Source organism: Typopeltis vanoorti, chromosome 16 (genome assembly GCF_054136105.1).
Source record: "Typopeltis vanoorti isolate ZY-2024b chromosome 16, IOZ_Tvanoo_1.0, whole genome shotgun sequence".
Lineage (NCBI taxonomy): Eukaryota > Metazoa > Arthropoda > Arachnida > Uropygi > Thelyphonidae > Typopeltis > Typopeltis vanoorti.
The window spans coordinates 15,701,968-15,723,180 of NC_143564.1; the positions used below are offsets into that span (position 1 = coordinate 15,701,968).

Sequence of the window (21,213 nt, forward strand, 5' to 3'; positions counted from 1 at the left end):
GGTCTGCTGGCAACATGAAACAGAAGTTATATGGGCTGAACGTGTGCCATCCATATTCTCGGGATTTGTAGGCCACCATTGCTATTTAGAGTAGGATGGTTGATCAAAATTTTGTAGGCTTCCTTAAGTTTGCATTCCTACCAAGCTAGTACATGTAACGAACAGGTTCCTTCCCAATCAATCTGGTGTAGAGTGTTAAGAGCATGATCAGAGAGAACCAATTTATCAAAATTGCTAAATTTGATATTGATGTGTTCTTTTTTCCAGATTGAAATCATACATCCTGTTTCACCAATATAAGATAAGTTACAGATGCATTTCCTTCCCCTTGGCCTACCTTATACCTAAGGTATGGAAAGATAAGATGTATGGAATGGCTATGGTTTTACTGTAATTTATATCATTTGCATTTTAGGTAGTTTTGAGAAGAATTTTCTTGATGGTATTTTTGCTATAGCCATTGTTTACAAACAAAAGCTCGGAAGAGATGATTTATTAGTCAGTTTTGAAGTTTCTACCCTTTACACCAATGTCCCAATCAATGATATGATTCTTCTCTTGCAAAACAGATTTCCACCTGATGTCACAGCTTTCTCTGTCCACATGCTATGTTCTGGTTACTTTGTGCATGGCGAAATAATTTTTATCTACAAAAAGAAGGTATAGCCATGGGCTTGCCACTATCCCCTCTAATTGTCAACTTTTATCTGGAAGCTTTTCTGCAATATGCTCTTGATTCCATTACTTAAAAAAACCCTCCAGTTTGGCTTAGATACATTGATGATGTTTTCATGATCTGGCTACTAAATTTTAAACACCTCCCTCAGCCACCTGAACAAACATGAATGCATACAATTTACCACTGAAACTGAACAAACTCATTTCCATTTCTGGATACACTTTTCACACCTTCTCTCAGTCAGTCCACTGTCTACTGCATGCCCGGATATACCAGTTTTTATTTTAATTCTAACCACCAGCCTTCAAAAAAACATGGAGTCATTAATACCCTCATATAGAGAGCAATAACACTCTGGTCTAATGAGTAAGCTCTTAAGCATGAATTACAAATTATTCTTGCTGTGGACATTTATAAACAATAGCTACAGCTAAAATACCATCAACAAAATTCTTCACAAAACTACTCTTAAAAATGGAAATAATATAATTATTATTATTATTTTTTGAAATTTAAGGGGATTAAATAAGGTTACATCGCTGAAGTGAAGCCTATTGGCTCTTTATATTTAAGGAAATAATATAGCTTACAGTAAAACTGTAGCCATTTCATATATTAAAGGGATATCAAGCAAAATAAACAAAATAACACACAGCTACAACTTTAATGCCACCTTTAAATCCCCTACAAAATTGAAGAACATATTCAACTCCTCAGTGCACCTGTAACTTAACTCATATTGATGATATGAGATGCACAATTACTGTTTGGACAAAATAACACAAATGACACATCAAAGATTGGTAGAGCCTCTGCTACTAATAGCTCAGTTAAGTAAGTTTGAGCACGGTTAGTGGTTGGAAGGGGACCAATCGTTCGATGCTGTTGGCACACTCTCACTCGATGAGTCTTTGGACTCCCTGGAGGTATCAAATAATAATAATAATTAAACAATTTTAAAATAATTATTATTAACACTAGCTCTTATTTCATAATACTGGCCACTACCAATATTGTTTGTGTTTTGATTTATCTATCAACAGCCAAATGGATAACAGGTCTCTACCTTTGATGTAGTAGTTTTTTTTTTTTTTTTTTTTTTGGCCACCAAGGTCAGGCCAGTAGTGTTAACAGTTGACTGAATTAGTGTTGCTTTAGCATACTATGTATAATGTAGACACGCATACATATAAGCATATATAAACACACACACAATCCAGATGATGATCAAAATAAATGAGGGTCGAAATATCAGGTAATTATTTTGGTTTTTATTGTTTATTAAATTAATTAACACAGTAGTTATCTTCATAATTTTATTATAATGGATACTTGTCAAAGCTATCACTCAACAGTTAAAAAACTTCTTTTTACTTGCATTTATAGTGAAAGAACTCTAGGATTTCCTTTGGTCTGTTCAGTTAATTTCTTCTCATAATCTGATTTTGCTTCCCATATCATGCCAATCACCTTTCTTATCTGTTTCTACACTCATGAGTTTACTGATTATCTTCTCATTATATATCCTACAGAAAATTTTATTTTCTTTCTTTCTTTTTTTTTTGAAGCTTCTACTTAATGACTATTCATCCAACTTCAGCCTGATTGATCTTCCTGATCTTGGGTATAGAGTATGATACTGTATACCAAAGATCAGGATTCAGACTCTTGATCATCTCCTATGAACTGTTAACAACTTTATCTTGTCGAGTTTTATGCCAAGGCACTAATTCAAGCTACCTCCCAAGTCTACCTTAATCACCTGCCATGTATTTCCACATACACCTCCTTTGAAACTACAAATTTCATGTGTAACAACATTTCAAGTCAAGACTGCATAGTCATTCCCCAAATGGAGGCAACTAGGAGAGCAATATCTGATCCTGTGACCAGATCAAGCACTCTCAAACCCACGATCTTCTCCATCATATCCTGTTTTAAATAATTATCTCTTAGTAGGTGAATAAACTGAGCCTCCATAGATCAGTCGATATAGACGAAGCCCTTTGGTTGGAAAGACCTGGGTTTAGTTCCTGTCAGTGATGTGAGGGCCCTTTATCTGGTCTTTTTCGACTAAAGGTGAGTTAGCCAGTCTTATACAGAAGTAGGGGATTTTGTCACCCGGAAACTTGGGTTTTTCATTCCCCCAGAACAGGTAAACTGGCCCAGTGAACACAAGCATCTACAGACATAGGACACCCCAGGAGGCATAGGGCTAACCACCTTATCCTCGAGTTATGGTTGAGAAGTCCAAGAATAGTTGGAAGGTTGTGGGTGCTTAAGTACCTGTTAGGACCACTGGATGGAGATGAATAAACTCCATTTACTTGATGCCACATACCTCTCCTTCCAACCTATGTTCCTGTACTTGCAGTCTCTCCAACAATCATTTTGTTGATTTGCCATGTCATTCACATCCCCCCAATCCTATAGCAAAATCCAACTGTATATTCTATCTAACTGGCCTCTATCTCCCACCAGAGTGCCTCAAATATGTTAACTGCCTTCAGCATGTCTGTCTTCCAGATGACCTGTGGTTATTTCCTAGAATTCATCTCTCTCTCTCTCTCATCAGCAGCAGTGCTCTCTCTCAGATTCCTACTTTATCTTCCCTGAAAATACTATATCCCCATTCTGGACTTGGCTGACAGCAGACATGCTGTCAATGAAGTACTCCATGCACTACTGACATCTCTCTCTCTCTCTCTCTTGCACTCATGGAACTGCCTTAAGCTGATTTCTAACATTATTATAGTCACCTACCTTATAATTCCATGAAAATTCCTTTCTCTTGGGAACTTCTGCATGTCTATTCAGTCTCTCAAGTCAAAATTGCATGGTCACTCTCCCCAACAGGGGCAAGATTGGCCACCTCCTATCCATCTCACCAACCCTATATCCATCCCCATCTGCTCCAGTTTACTGATTAGAATTCCATGTGGTATCCTGTCAAAGGCCTTGGCAAGGTCCAGTAGAATCACTGTAAACTCATTAGCCCTACCCAGTTCAGCCGTCACTGTGTTATAAAACGTGAGCAAGTTACTGAGGCATGATCTACCCTTCACAAAACCATGTTGTCCCCCATACAGTATCCCATTTTCATCTATCCAATCCTGTATTCTTCTCTTGACCAATTTCTCCCAAAACCTTGACAACGATTCCTGATATGCTAATCGGTCGGTAATTTACAACAGCAGTCTTGGAACTTCCTTTATGCAGTGGAACTATTTCCCCTCTTTCCACCCCCTCGGGACTAACTCAGACCTGACACTCAAATTAAACAAAATAGTCAAGGGTACTGACAATTCTTTAGCCACTTCATGTAAGAAACGAGCTGGTATACCATCCATTCCCACAGATGTATTGACATTGAGGTTTTGCAATAGACTACTCACCTCCACTTCATTCACCACAATTCCTGTGTAATCTATTGGTTCATTCGTTTCTGCAATGTCACCACCTGGAAGATATATTCTTGCAAAGTACTCACTCAGTAATTCAACTATATCAACTGATTGGGTTACCTCCCTACCATCGGCATTCTTTAAAATCGTTCTACCATATACATTTTTTCTTTTACTTGCAACATATCGAAAAAACTTTAGGATTCTCTTTAGCCTGCATGGCCAATGTTCTTTCGTAATCCTTTTTTGCTTTTCTTACCACACTCGTTACCCTTCTGGCCTTCGCTGTATACCGTTCATGTGCCTGCCGGTCATCTTTCTCCTTAAATTCCCTCCATAGTTGTTTCTTTTTTTGCAGCTCAAGCTTAATGGTGTTATTCATCCATTTACACACTACTTGATTTATTATTCGTACTCCAGGTATACAGTCAGCCATTGCTTCATGCAAACACTTCTTAACTGTCTCCCATGCACTATCAACTTCTACCCCTTGAAGTTTTACATACCATGGCACTGAACCAATCAATCTCCTAAGCTTGTCATACTTACCAGCCCAATAATTCCACATGTACCCTGTCTTAATTGTAAATTCCAGACCTTTAGCCACCTCCCAAGTCAAGACTCTATGATCACTCTCACCAATTGGTGGGAATGGTCATATTCGTTACAGCCAAATTCTGAGATGCAATTACTAGGTCAAGCACTCTCTGACCCCTAGTATTTTCCATTACATGCTGTCGCAGATAGTTATCCCTTAATAACCGCATAAAATCCAATTCCTTCCTCCCATGTCTTCTCTCCTCCTTCCAATCAATGTTACCATAGTTGTAATCTCCCATAATAATTACCCTCCTTCTACTCTTTTCTTCTATTTGCTTATGCATACTATCTCCACCATCTATTCCATCACCTGGTCTATAGCAGCACCCAACTGTATATTTTATTCTGCTAGTTTCAATCTCACACCAAATAGCCTCAAATGTGCTCTTTTCTCTATCCTGCAGTTCCACTTCTATTTTTCTTGGCTGCAGCTCATCAGCTATCATCAATAACACTACTCCCCCCATTTTATTCTCCCTGTCACTCCTGAACACACCATACTGCTCACATTCAATCATACTAGCTGTGTCATCTGCTGTCAGCCATGTTTCACTAATGCCAATAACCTGTGGCTGGAAGTGCCAACCAAGGCCAAAAATTCTTCCTTCTTGTTCCCAATACTTCTGGCATTTGTATACATGAATTGCAGAAGCCGATTTGTCCTGTCCCTATTTTGATGCCTTATACTAACTATTCCATTCTGATTTGTGGTCTTTCCTACTTGCTTGGGCATATTACACACATTCACACACTCAACTGTCTCCCTAAAATCTTCTCTTTTGCTACCTAAAATGTCTCCCCCCCCTCCCTTAATAACTCTAGTTTCCCTGATTCTGCACATTCACTACCACCACATTCAACAACCCCTTTTCAAATCTCCAAAAAAATCACCAAATCCATTCAAATGTAAACCATCCATTTTATATAAATCCTTTCACCCATCGAACTCATTCCACACCACTCATCAAACATAATTCACGCATAAAGTCATTAGCAATTATGGACCTCCTTCTATACTCCTCACTGTCATACTGCGGCAACAGACTCACCATCCTAACTCTGTCACTCTTCTCTTTTGCTACCTCAACCAATTCCTTCACATCCTCACTCATAGCCTTTTTGTTATCTATCAATTTATTATTAAAATACTCAAACACACAAAAATCACCCAGACTCGCTAAAATACTAAAAGTAAACAATACTATGTAAATACTATGCAAATTCATCAATTTTTACTCAAAATATCACTTATCTGTTCAGAAGCTATCCACAAACACGGCATGCCATATAGCCCTCTAGTGGCTGAGTCCAAAAAATAAATTGGAAACAGTTTTCATTTTTTAGATCAGTAAATATTTATATGCAAATTGCAATTGGCTGGCAAGCAACTGAGAAATAACTCCAATCCAAAAAAATGCCGAAATTATAATTCTTCCCATCATGGAAAGCTTCAGAAAGGTAAATCTCTATTTTATCATATTTATGGTAGTTTTAACATATTTATAGTTCTTTGAATATTGTAGTATAATTTTTTACACTGTAAAAAATTATACTACAATATTCAAAGCGAATACAAATCATAAGTATAGATAGGAATAAATGCAATATATTTCTGAATTAAAGACCATATGCAGACTAACTTCAATAATTGTTGTATCATAGTTTCTTACCTATAACAATGAAATACCTTGGCCTTGTTAAGCTAGTATTGCATTATAGCATCATACATCTGAGCATGCGTTAACACAAATATATAATGTAATGCAATAAGAAAGAAGAGAGAGAAAATTGTAGACTATATATATACTTGTGATCCTGACCTTCTGAATAAGAACTAGTTCTTGCTGTAGCCTGAAGGAAGTGGAATGTCAAAAATGATAGGTGGATTTACTGGAGCATAATTTGTGTTGCAAGTTGAAGCATTGATGAAAACAGTCTGGCCATCAGTGGTAATGCCATAACCTGCAAATAAATGTCAGATAACATTTATTGAATATAAAATTAAAATTAGATTTTTAAAGTTTATCAGAGAAAAATGAAATACGAACAATATATTAGAACAGGGGTCTCCAAACTATGGCCCATAGGTCAAATGCGGCCCGCAATATGATTTTATCCGGCCCGCCAATTGGACTAATTTTTCAATGAGAATCCGCAAAATAAAACATGAGGGTATTGATAGATTTCAAATGCATTAATTAAAATTGTGTTCAAAATATATTCCCGAATAGCAAAAAGTAACCGTAATCCAAGTTACGGTCTTTCTGACTGTAAAAGTTATTGTTATTATTCGTGACACCTCCAAGGAGTCCGAAGACTCATCGCGGGAGGACACCTATTGTACAACTCTCCATCTCCACCACTACACTGAGCCTCTACAAATAAGTTATTGTTATTATTCGTGACACCTCCAAGGAGTCCGAAGACTCATCGCGGGAGGACACCTATTGTACAACTCTCCATCTCCACCACTACACTGAGCCTCTACTAAAAAATCAGCTAACGTCTATTATTATTCAACACCTCCAGGGAGGCCAAAGACACATCGAGGGAGATGTGTGCCAACAGCATCGAACGATTGGTTCCCTTCCAACTACTAACCGTGCTCAAACTTACTTAACTGAGCCATTAGTAGCAGAGGCTCTACAAATCGACTAACCTTTGTTCCCAAGAAGAAAACGTAATTCGCAGTCGGCAGGATCGGTAAAAAAGGTCGGTAAAAATGGACTAACGAAGAAAAAAAATGTGAATTTTACAAAATTTTACAAGCAAATTTTTTCAAATTTGCTTGTAAATTTATCTCTATTTTTAGGACAACGTATCTTTGCGAACAAACTTTTTCCCAAATGAAATATATCGAGTCAAAATATAGGGCAAATTTACATGATGAACATTTGAAATCGCTACTTGTAATTAGCACTTCAAAATTTGAACTTGAGTTTAATAAGATTTTAAAAACACAAACACAGTTACATCATTCACATTAATGGTTTTATTATAATTTGTGATAAAAATATGAGAATTTGCTGATAGTGTTCGTTGTCATTAATATATGATAATTTAATTTCACATACTCTGTAATCAGTTTTTATCTGCTATCAATAAAACTCATATATCTAGTTCTAAAGTTTTTTTTTTTTACTATGGCCAGCTGAACAGTGCTGAAGTACCCAATGTGGCCCTCACAGCGAAAAGTTTAGAGACCACTCAGAAGATAGATGTTGAAAGTTTTTTTCACTTGGTTAGACTATAAAGTAAAGATGTCAAAATTATAATTTCTGGGTATCTTTAATTTACATTCAAAGATAATTTTTTACTTTATGTATAATGTGTTGCTACTCTCTGATTAGGGCTATCAGCAAACATAAAAATATATTCAATGAAAATAGTTCTTCCAGATACATTTTTCAATATTGAGCAATCCTGTGATTTAACGTCAAATTAGCAAAGATTAAAGAAAATATGATAAAAGCATGTATTAGAAAAGGAATGAAAAAATGTCTTATTTGTAAAAACATTTTCTTTATAAATTAAAGATGCCAAGAAATAATATACTTGGTTTAATCGTTTATCCAAGTGTAAGCAAATAAAGTTTGCCCCTGAAGTAATTTCAGGACTGGGAAACTATTATATAGAAGCTCATTTACAACACTTGCCTTAGTATCCCACAATGCAAAGCACATGTATAATGGCATTACACATGTGTGTAAGCATATGTGCTTTGCTTTATGGGATATAAAGGCAAGTGCAAAGAACATGTATAATGTATAGCATTATACATATCTTTATCTGGACGATTTCAATCGAAGGTGAGTTAGCCGATCTCATACGGAGGTAGCAGGGTTTTTTCTCCCACATACAGACAAATCGGCCCTTCAGAACACATGCAATTTACAGACAAAAAAAAAAACTAGTTGTTGTGGAGGTGGGCGGTAGATGGCGTTGATGGAGATGATTCGTAGTAGAGGTTCGGTGTAGTGGTTGAGACAGTTGTAGGTGTCCTCCCGCGACGAGTCTTCGGACTCCTTGGAGGTGTCAGGAATAATAATTATACATGTCCGTAAGGATATGTTCTTTGCATTATGGGATACTAAGGCAAGTGATGTGAAGTCATTAGCTTCTATATATGAGTTGCCCAGTACTGAAATTACTTCAGGTGCTAACTTGGTTTGCTTACACTTGGATAAAGCATTAAACCAAGAATATAATTTCTTGGCATCTTTAATTTATAGTATAACCAAGTGGAACAAATTCCAACATCTATCTCTTTATCCAGAATATTTTAATAATATGAACTTCTTCATATTATTAAAATACAAAGAAATTTGTATAACACCTTTTGGCTACTTGTATATGGAAATATGACCTCTGCATTACTTCAACCTTGGTATCATGACTATACATACAAATGTAACCACAGTAATAAGATTTTAATACATAAATATTTCATCCTAAGTATCACAGGACATCTTCAGTATGGTTAATTCAAACAGTACTAGGAATCAGATAAACTTAGGGCGCATGCTTACAATAGAATCCTTCTATGTGAGCAGTAGCGTTATAGAATTAAATTAAAATATATCTGGAAAAAAAAAAAAGATTAAATTAAAATAAAATGACATGTATAAAAATTAAGATGACAATTTCCCAGACTTTAGGGATAGTAAGAACGTCATTACGGTTCAAAGTGGATCTGTGACGTAGGACTTCAGCACTTTCTTTATATAAACATCTATGTAGAAGTTTACTCTTTTTCCAATGAATCCATGGTTTGGGTTTTCAACTCCGTGTTGTGCAAGGCCCGATTTCTGCAATTTGATAAGACAGATATGGTCTTGATGTTCAAAAATGCGTTTGCTAATGGATCTGCCTGTCTGTAAATAGCAGGACAATTTACAGGAACATGGGACCTCATACATGCCAGGTAGAATCAGAGGTGAGAGTTTGTCTTTAGGAGAAGGTAACAAATTACAGATCTGGTTGATTGGTTTGCAGGTAGCAGCCAGTTCACATTTCTTCATAACTTTTGAAAGACGTTTGGAGAAGCCTTTGGCATAAGGTATGGGAATCCTAATGGTTTGCTCTTGTCTAGGTTGATGTGTGCAGAAGTGACTGATGATTTTTGAGTTGTTTTTGGATTGTATCCATTTAAGTATGGCTGTACTTTTGATGATTTCCAATTCTTGGTTTAAATATTCTTCAGAGCAGCAGAATCTGTATGATCTGGTTACTAATGATTTAATGATGCCAAATTTTTGAGATGGATGATGAGTCAAAGAATTGTGAACATAGCGACCTGAAAAAGTCAGCTTACGATAGACAGAAGTGGAGAGAGAACCATCTTCTTTTCTTTGGATGTGTACATCCAGGAAGGAGATACCGTGTGGAGATTCTTTTTCTAGCATGAATTTGATGCAAGGATGAAGAAGGTTGATTTTATCTAGGAATTCTGAACAAGAACTAGGAATGTAGTTCTTGCTCAGAATAACCCTAGACAGCAAAGACGTCATCAACATATCGAAGCAAGATTTTTGGTTTAGGATTAAACGTGAAAATTTTTTCTTCAAGGTATTCTAGAGAAAGGTTGGCTAGGTTTGGTGATAAGGGAGATCTCATTGCTGTTCCTTCCTCTTGCTTATAAATTTTCTCTTTCCTAGTGAAGTATCCAGACATAATAACAAATTTGAATAACTCAACAATATCAGATGGAAATTTTTGAGTGAGCAAGTCTATCGTTTCCTTATTGGGAGTATTAGTGAAGAGGGAGACAATGTCGAAGCTAATTAGCATGTCAGTTTCCAACAGTTGAATGTCTTTTATTTTTGTGGGAAACTCTGTAGAATTTTTAATTGATGAGGCTGAGTGGCCTAAGAGAGGACGGAGAAGGTTAGATAACAATCTCGATAATTTGTAAGTTAGACTGCTAATAGAATCCATGATGAGTCTGAGTGGAACGTTATTCTTGTGAAGTTTAGGTAAATCGTATATTCTAGGAGGTCTAGCATTGTATGTCCTGAGTTTTTTTATTCTTTCTTGATTCTAAGGAAGTGGTTTCGTCTAGTAACTTGTTGAGTTTCTTGAGCTGTCTTTTTGTAGGATCATAATCAAGTTGGGTGTATGTATAAATGTATAATAATAAATTCATTTTTCGGTTATATGAATTGATATCTAGGACAACAGTGGTATTTCCCTTCGGCTATGGTGATAATTATGTTTCTATTACGTTTTAAGGAGGTGAGAACTTTCACTTCTGATGGTGGGATATTCAAGTCCGAAGGTTTGGCATCATAGATTATTTTGGCTATTTCGAAATGTAGTCTATTGGCTTCAATATTGGACAGATGGCCGATGTTTCTTTCAATGTTGTATAAAATCTAAATATGGAATGCATTTAGGTGAAATGTTCCAGCAAACTTATACCTTTTGCTGGAACATTCAATTTAAAAAAAAAAAACTGAGGACATACCATGCTAGGCCTCCTAGAATATCCTGTCCTGTCAGATGTCTTCTCCCTTCAGAAGATTGACTACCATGTGTCTCCACCATGTCCTATTCTGTGCCTCTCTGCTGCATTCCTCATATGAGAGATAGGTCCAGTCTTCTATATTTTTTCCACTCCAGTGTTTGTCTTCCTCTCCTCTTTCCCTCATAAGTTCCTTTGGGAAGTGTCCTTTGTAGGCAGTTATGCTTCAGAATATGTCCAACATAGCTGACTTTTCTCTTTTTAATTTTTTATCAGGCTCCTGTTTACGCCTACGATCTCTAGTACCGCTTCATTTATCTTTTTGTCTTTCCATGATATCCTCATAATTCTTCGCAGCATCCACATTTCAAAGGCCTTTTTTCACACTCAGATTTGAGAGTGTCTCCATGCCTCTACTCCGTATAATAATTAACTGGTAATTAGCTTATGGAATTAACAATGCATATAAAGGATATTAATTAAAGGCAACTTTAATGAATGACTTCAATATTTCGGCAATGTCATGTTGCCATCTTCAGGAACATAAAAATATGGTATGTGCATGCAGGCACTAACAAAAGCAAACGAGGAAGAAGGCAAGAAACTAATATTGTTCCTAAAGTCCTAATGGTGCCCTCTGGCAGGCTAATTGGGTTGTCTTGACCGAAGTTCTCATAATGTAAATCTCCCAAATTTGGGGTAGTTTCATGCACCCAAATTTCTTGAGGTTTGGAACGTGTTTTTAGAGCTGCTGATGATTCCTTGAATAATCTTTCATACTTGAACTTGCTGCGGTGTATTATTTTAGTTTTCTTCCAACGAATTCTATACCTGGTATCTAAGGCATGGTCTGCCAGCCCAGAGTGGCTGTTCTGGTGAAACCGGATGTAGTCTTTGTGATCTGAAATTCTAATATTTGCTGTCCTGCCTGTTTGGCCAAAGTAGGACAATTTGCAGCTGCAAGGGACCTGGTATACACCAGGTAGGTCTATGGGAAGTGGTTGGTCTTTGGTAGAGTGGATAAGGGATGTCAACTTTGTATATGGTCTATAGCAAGAAGTCAGGTCATATTTTTTGAGGATATTGGTTATTTTCTCAGAGGTGCCCAGATGTAGGGGATGGTGATAGATTTAGTGTAATCTTTATTGTGAAGGGGGAGGGTTGTGGTTTAATGGTTTTAGTATTTTGGGGGGGATTATAGCCATTGGCTAAGAAAGTATTGAGGATGTGGTTTAGTTCATTGATTAGAGCATCGTCATCTGAGCAGATTAATTTTGCCCTGTTATATAGTGTTTTTATAACCCCGTATTGTTGTGTGTGTGTGGGGGGGGGAATTGCTGGTGAATGTATCTGCCGGTATGGGTGAGTTTTCTGTAAACAGAGAAAACCAAAGATCCATCAGGCTGGCGAGTGATTAAAGTGTCTAGGAAGGGGAGGGTGTTGTTTTCCTCTTTTTCTAAGGTGAATTGGACTCTGAGGTGTTGGTTGTTTAAGTGTGTTAGGAAGGAGTGGAGTGTATCTGAGCCATGTGGCCAATTAGCGAACACATCATCCACATATCGAAACAAATACTGGGTTTTTGTGGGGCAGAGTTTAAGGCTTTCTCTTCAAAGGTCTCCATAAAGAAGTTGGCCAAGGGTGGGGAAAGTGGTGAACCCATGGATGCCCCCTCTATCTGTTTGTAGAATTTTCCTTGCCAAACGAAATAGCCCGAGTTCATTGTGAACTGAAATAGGGCTGAGATTGGCTTGGAGGAAGCCAAGCCAAGTTTCGGGAGGAAACTTGGCTTGGATGAGCTCTAGGGTTTCTTTGAGTGATACATTAGTGAATAGGGAGGAGATGTTAAAACTGACCATTATGTCAGTGTGTTGGAGTGAGAGATTTTCTATACTGGCTTTAAAGTGGGCTGAGCTTTTTATGTGTGATGGTGTGTTGCCAGTATAGTGTGTGAGCATTTTGGCTAAATGTAGAAGAGGACTTGAGGATGAAGAACTTGGATGTGGTGACAGCCCAAGACAGGAGGATGTGGAGGAGACTCATCATTAACAATGACCCCACTTAAGTGGGAAAAGCTGCAGAAGAAGAAGATAGTCTTCTGGGAGGATGTTTAAATAGAGTGTTGGCAATTATTAGGTTATTGGTTTCACAGAATTGAATTAATCTTTCACCTCTTTCATTTTTGATTCCAAGCAATTGGTTTCCCATGCAAAATGTGATTTTTTCTGAGCCCACTTTTGCATTTAGGTCGCTCATCATTATAATAATATCATCAGACTTAGCACTAGAGATTGGAGTTTGGATGGTTCATAAAATTGTTCCAACTCTTTATCGGGGCAGTCTTGGGTTGGTGCATATGCTTGGATAATATATAAGTTGAATGGTTGTGCAGTTATTTGGGCTGCTATGATTCTGTCATTTATGGGCCAATATCCATGTAGATACACAATAGCAAATAGCAAATACATGGTTTAAACTTCCACCAAGAAGACTGTACACTTGAAAATTGCCTCAAGATAACCAACATAATATTGTCAGAAATCAAATTGATTATATACTGATAAATAAAAGATTCCACAGTAGTATAAAGAGTGCAAAGACTTATCCTGGAGCAGATATCTCATCAGACCACAATCCCATAGTTGCAGAAGTACGTCTTAGATTAAAATCAGCTAAAAAATCACAAAAGAAGAAAAAGAAAATTGATGTAGAAAAACTGAAAGACCCGAACATAAATAAAAGTGCCAAGACACAGCTTAACCTGCGATTACAACAGATTAACATAGAAGAAAATAAAAGTGTGGAATCTCTTTGGAATAGCTTAAAGAATGCCATCGTAACAACAAGTATTGAAGAAGTAGGTTATGTGAATAATATAAAACAACAGGAATGGATGACAGATGAGATTCTTTCCCTTATTGATACAAGAAGAATGTATAAAAACAAAGACCTAGCCAGGTATACAGAAACACACAACATCATCAAGAAAAAAATAAAAGAAGCCAAGGAAAATTGGATGAAAAATTTATGTACTGAAATTGAACTGCTTCAGAAACAACATGATAATTTCAATCTGTATAAGAAAATCAACGAAATTTCCGGAAAACTGAGGAAAAAGCAAATAGTGTCTCTAAGAGACGAAAATGGAAAAATAGTTCTAGAAGAAGAGAATAAAGCACAGATTTGGATAAAATATGTAACAGAACTTTTCAATGATACCAGACAGAAGCCTATAAATATAAAAGATAACATTCAAGGACCAGCAATCATGAAATGTGAAATAGAGAATGCTATACAAACAAGTAAAACAGGAAAAGCCAGTGGACCAGATGGTGTGCAAACAGAATTTTTAAAATTAATCGAACCAGATAACATCAAACTTCTTGAAAAACTATTTAATAAAATATATGAAAGTGATGAATTTCCATCAGATTGGCTCAAATCTACATTTATCACTATCCCAAAGAAACCCAAAGCGAATTCCTGTGGTGACTTCAGACTTATTAGTCTAATGAGCCAAACATTAAAAATATTTTTGAAAGTAATTCAGAATCGCATTTATAGAAAAAGTGAAGAAACTCTAAGTGAAACACAATTCGGCTTTCGGAATGGTTTTGGTACTAGAGAGGCCCTTTTCTGTACCCAAATATTGATACAAAAATGCATAGAAAAACAGAAATCTGTCTTTATGTGTTTCATAGATTTTGAAAAAGCATTCGACAAAGTCAGACACACCAACTTAATAGAAATCCTTCAACAAATAAGGCTAGACGAACAAGACATAAGACTAATAACAAATCTGTATTGGAATCAGTCAGCTACCGTTCAATTAGACAACATTACCACCAGTGATATTAACATCAAAAGAGGAGTGAGACAAGGATGTGTGCTCTCACCACTCCTGTTCAACATATATGCAGAGGTAATCTTTAAAAAAGCATTGGAAGAATGTCCAGAGGGAATCACAATAAATGGAAAGATTGTTAACAACCTACGATATGCAGATGACACTGTGCTAATTGCAGATAACATTATGGATCTCCAAAAACTCGTTGACGGAGTATACATAGAAAGCCAAAGAATGGGAATAAATATAAACATCAACAAGACAAAATACATGATCATCAGCAAACATCCAGACTCATCAATGAAACTGACACTCAATGGGAAAAATATTGATCAAGTGTGAATATTTTATATCTATTTCTGGATCGGTGGGATCCAGAAATAGATATAAAGACAAGGATTGAAGTTGCAAGGCAGTCCTTCATGAAAATGAGAACACTATTCTGCAATAAAGTCCTAAACATGGAAGTCAGATGCCGAATGCTGAAATGTTACGTGTGGTCTATTCTGCTCTATGGAGTTGAAACATGGACATTGAAGGCGACAACCATCAAGAAAATCAAAGCCTTTGAGATGTGGCTATACAGAAGAATGCTAAAGATATCATGGACAGAAAAAATTACCAATGAAGATGTCTTAAAATCCAATGGCAAAGCTAAACATCTTGTACAAATAATCAAGAAACGAAAAACATCATATCTTGGACACATCATGAGAAACAGCAAATACCAACTTCTACAAACTATTTTGGTAGGAAGAATTGATGGCAAAGGAACTAGAGGAAGAAAAAGAATATCATGGTTTGACAACATCAAGACGTGGACAGGAAAGAGCAGTGCACAACTGCTCAGATTAGCACAAGAGCGCAGTTTGTTCGCCAAGATGGTTGCTGACCTTCGATAGAAGATAGCACAATAAGAAGAAGATCCATGTAGAGATTTTGAAATTCTATTACTTAGGACAAGTGCTACTCTGTTAAGGTGTAAGTCACTGCCAGAGTAGATTATAGTGTGATTTTTTCTTCTTATTATGCCTGTATCTGTCCACCTCACTTCACTGATACCTGCGATATCACCCTTCAACACTTCTAATTCCTGGATTAAGTTGTCTAATTTATCTGCCTCATAGTGTGTTCTGACATTCCATGTTACTATTTTCAAGAGATTGCTCCTGGGTTTCAGAGAAGGGACATCTGAGAATATCCTCCCCAGAGGGTTTGGAATATTATCTTCATACACTACCTTAGTAGTTCTTGTCTTACAATTCGCAGTTTCAAGCTCTTCTTCCCTGTAGCTATAAGAGCTGATGGTTGCAGGGGTCTCAACAACATCTCTAATTTCATATTGTGACATGGTTGACTACGGATAAATACATAGTGAGGCTCCAATCTCTTCCACAACGGCTGGCCACAAGTCCCTTAGATGTCAGGAGTGTGTCCTCGTTGTGCCGCACATCTTGCTGTCATGCAATTGATGCCATTGTTCAGTCAATGTTGATTCTTCTGCCATCTTGGCCATTCCAGATTTCGTGCACATAAAGGTTTGACATTCCCTATTTACAGCATTCTATATATTGCTGATAGCCTAACTTAGTTTAGCCTGCAAGCCAAGGTAGTTTACTGGGGTGTAACCGCTAGTGTGCACTACCACTTCTTGGAGCAATAAGTGAGAGTTGAGTATATGAGGACCAGAGCCCAAGATCCAGACCTGAGATCAGCGGATGACATCGATACTAAGGTGCTACTTCCCCATACACCTAGAATATACGGTTTACCTAAACTTCACAAGAATAACGTTCCACTCTGATCCATCGTGGATTCTATTAGCAGCCTGACTTACAAATTATCAAAATTTTTATCTCACCTTCTCCGTCCTCTAATAGGCCACTCAGCCTCATCAATTAAAAATTCCACAGAGTTTCACACATAAAAGACATTCAACTGTTGGAAACTAACATGGTAATTAGCTTCGACATTGTCTCCCTCTTCGCTAATACTCCCAATAAGGAAACGATAGACTTGCTCACTCAAAAATTTCCATCCAATATTGTTGAGTTATTCAAATTTCTTATTACATCTGGATACGTCACTTGGAAAAAGAAAATTTACAAGCAAGAGGATGGAACAGCAATGAGATCTCCCTTATCACCCAACCTTTTTCTAGAATACCTGAAGAAAAAATTTTCACGTTTAATCCTAAGCCAAAAATCTTGCTTCGAGATGTTGATGACGTCTTTGATGTCTACGGTCATTCTGAACACTGTAACTACACTTGTTTCTATCATGTTGGAGGCTTAATGGATTTTTTTACGATACTCAAAAAGGATTAAAATAGAATTTAATACTTCCTATATTTCGTCCTAGTCACTAGGACATCTACAGGGATTACAAAAACAATTAATGTAACATGCACACAAATATCATACAATACTAAGCCCAACCACGTGGGTGACACTAAAGTCCTATCTAGGTGGAGCACCCTCTAAGGCGGTAGTAGGTGACCTGGAATGTAAGGTGGGACCTCTGGTGATGAGTGTTTCACAAATATTCGGAAGCTTAATGCAACCGTATTTATTAAGATTTTGATGGTTTCTGAGAGCTGCTGCTGCTTCTAAGAAAAGTCTCTCTTTCTTGAATTTGCTGTGGTGGAGCAAGGTGGTTTTCTTCCATGATACCCTATGGGTGGTGTCCAAAACATGGTCAGCCAAGCCTGAATGACCATAGTTGTGTTTACAGATGTAAGACGTGTTCCTCCAGGCGGATGGATGCTGATCTGCCTGTCTGTCGAAAGTATGCCAGCTTACAGGAACAGAGTACTTTGTGAACTCCAGGCAGAGAGAGAGAGAGGAGGGAGCTGATCTTTCATAGAACGGATAAGAGTAGCAAGTTTGCAGTGGGGCTTATATGCTGTGTGTAGTACAACCTACACACAGCATATAAGCCTCATATGCTGTGTGTAGGTTGTACTACACACAGCATATAAGCCCGACCGCAAACTTGCTACCCTTATCCATTCTACGAACGATCAGCTCCCTCCTCTCTCTCTCTCTCTCTGCCTGGAATTCACAAAGTACCCTGTTCTGTAAGCTGGCGTACTTTGGACAGACAGGCAGATCAGCATCCATCCACCTGGAGGAACACGTCTTACATCTGTAAACACAACTATGGTCATTCAGGCTTGGCTGACCATGTTTTGGACACCACCCATAGGGTATCATGGAAGAAAACCACCTTGCTCCACCACAGCAAATTCAAGAAAGAGAGACTTTTCTTAGAAGCAGCAGCAGCTCTCAGAAACCATCAAAATCTTAATAAATACGGTTGCATTAAGCTTCAGAAGATTGAGGAAACACTCATCACCAGAGGTCCCACCTTACATTCCTGGCCATCTACTACCGCCCTTAGAGGGCGCTCCACCTAGATAGGCCTTTAGTGTCACCCACATGGTTGGGCTTAGTATTGTATGATATTTGTGTGCATGTTACATTAGTTGTTTTTGTAATCCCCGTAGATGTCCTAGTGACTGGGACGAAATATAGGAAGTATTAAATTATATTTTAATCCTTTTTGAGTGTTGTAAAAAATCCATTAAGCCTCCAACATGATGTCCTCACAGCACTTAAGCCTCTACATACGAACTTGTTCCTAGATAAAATCAATCTTCTTCTTCATCCTTGCATCAAATTCATGCTAGAAAAAGAATCTCCACAGGATACCGCTTTCCTGGATGTACACATCCAAAGAAAAGAAGATGGTTCTATCTCCACTTCTGTCTATCATAAGCCGACTTTTTCAGGTCGCCATGTTCACAATTCTTTGGCTCATCATCCATCTCAAAAATTTAGCATCATTAAATCATTAGTAACCAGAGCACATAGATTCTGCTGCTCTGAAGAATCTTTAAACCAAGAATTGGAAATCATCAAAAGTACAGCCATACTTAAATGGATACAATCCAAAAACAACTCAAAAATCATCAGTCACTTCTGCACACATCAACCTAGACAAGAGCAAACCCATAGGATTCCCATACCTTATGTCAAAGGCATCTCAGAATGTCTTTCAAAAGTTATGAAGAAATACGAACTGGCTGCTACCTGCAAACCAATCAACCAGATCTGTAATTTGTTACCTTCTCCTAAAGACAAACTCTCATCTCTGATTCCACCTGACATGTATGAGGTCCCATGTTCCTGGAAATTGTCCTACTATGGACAGACAGGCAGATCCATTAGCAAACGAATTTCTGAACATCAAGACCATATCCGTCTTATCAAACCGCAGAAATCGGGCCTTGCACAACATGGAGTTGAAAACCCAAACCATGGATTCATTGGAAAAAGAGTAAACTTCTATATAGATCTTTACATAAACATGAACGTTCATATAAAGAAAGTGCTGAAGCCCTACATCACAAATCCAATTTGAACCATAATGACATTCTTACTATCCTTAAAGTCTGAGAAATTGTCATCCAAATTGTGTAAAATAACATAAAATAACTCTCAGAAAGACTTTCAAGATAGGAACATCAGAGGACTCCTGCAACCTGGGAAACTAGACATAATGTAAAACGAAACGGAAGACAATAAGATACTAATCTTAGGGTTTGCAGAAACTCACTGGAAAGAACGTGGTCATTTTACAACACATAAAGGAAACAAGGTGTTTTTTCCAGACAATAACAGTGAAAAGGGAGTTGCCATCATTGTTAATAAAAACATAAAACAGTAAAGGATACAACTCAGTAAGTGATAGAATCATAACAGTATGATTAAACACTAACCCAATTCCAACAACGCTAATACAAGTTTATGCACCCACATCAAATGCAGAAGATGAATTAAGTGAGAAATTCTACAGAGAACTAAATGAAACTATGGATACAATACCAAGAAAGGATATTCGAATAATTCTAGGGGACTTTAATGCTAAGGCAGGATCCAATGCACATGCTTAAATGAAATCATTGGAAAATGTGGACTAGGAATTAGAAATGAACGAGGAGAAAAAACTATTGGAGTTCTGCATCGAAAGGGAATTAGCAATCACTAACACAATGTACAAACAGCACAAGAAGAGACTATACACATGGGTAGCACCTGGGAATCGATGTAAGAATCAAATTGACTATATTTTAATCGACAGAAAATGGAGGACACTAATCAATAACATCGAAACACTGCCAGGTGCAGACTGTGGATCAGCCCATCAATTATTAATCTCTAATTTAAAGATCCATCTGAAAGCAAACAAGAATAACAGCAACAAAAGATATGACTTTTCATAAATGGACAACAAATTCATGATGGACAGCAGAGCTCAAGAAACAAAAAAGTACACCTCAGGAACAACGTATTGAATCACATTGGACACACTTAAAACAAACCATTGCAAAATCTGCAGCCAAAAACATCCCAATAAAAAAGAAGAATGACAGTCCATGGATTACAAAAGAAACCCTAGAACTAATTGATTAAAGGAAACAAATTAAAATAACAGATTGGCAAAAACCAAATTACCTGAACCTGAATAAAAGCTATTAAGAAATCTTGCCAAAAAAGATAAAAATAGCTATATCCAAAACATTTGTAAAGAAATAGAAAGACACTCCAACTCAAATGAAATAACAGATTTATTCAAGAAGGTTAAGGATATAACCAAAAAATTCAAACCAAAACTTAATATAATTACAGAGGAAAACGGCAAGATCTTAAATGACACTAATGACATAGCCAGAAGACAGAAAGAATATTGCACTGAGCTGTACAAGGGCCCAGATATTCAACAAGAAGACGAAGGAGCTATAGAAAACACGGAAACGGAACCTGAGATCCTCAAAACTGAAGTATATAATGAGCAATCAAAAAATTAAGGAATAACAAAGCCCCATGTCCTGATTCAATACTGTCTGAAATGCTGAAAAACCTTGGAGAGAATGCAGTCAACTGTATACATGATCTATGCAACAAAATCTGGAAGACTGATTTTGTTGCATAGATCAAAAGCTGGAAGACTGAAAGGCAATCACAACAAATGTGAAAACTACCGCACCATTGCCCTTATTTCACATGCCAGCAGGATTTTACCACACATTATTAAGGAAAGATTACAAAGCTTTATAGACCATCAGATCTCAGAAGAACAAGCAGGATTCAGAAAAGGTCGAGGAACTAGAGATCATATATCTAACATCAGACAAATAATCGAAAAAGCAAGGGAATTC

General features: G+C 37.1%; 1 protein-coding gene across 6 annotated transcripts in view; it reads right to left on the reverse strand.

Moving 5' to 3' along the window:
- The window catches only part of LOC150097864 (metallophosphoesterase domain-containing protein 1), a 215,367-nt gene that overhangs the window by 12,602 nt on the left and 181,552 nt on the right, over positions 1–21,213 (reverse strand). For 4 of the 6 annotated variants that reach the window (XR_016549586.1, XR_016549583.1, XR_016549585.1 and 1 more), the window contains exon 5: positions 6,354–6,645. Coding sequence is in view for 1 of the 6 variants with exons in the window: in XM_090406259.1 (XP_090262385.1) it covers positions 6,518–6,645 (128 nt within the window). In the remaining 5 variants the exon portion in view is untranslated. Of the gene's footprint in view, positions 1–6,353; positions 6,646–21,213 lie in introns of those variants that run through there. The other 2 variants (XM_090406259.1, XR_016549587.1) reach the window with 2 other exon arrangements.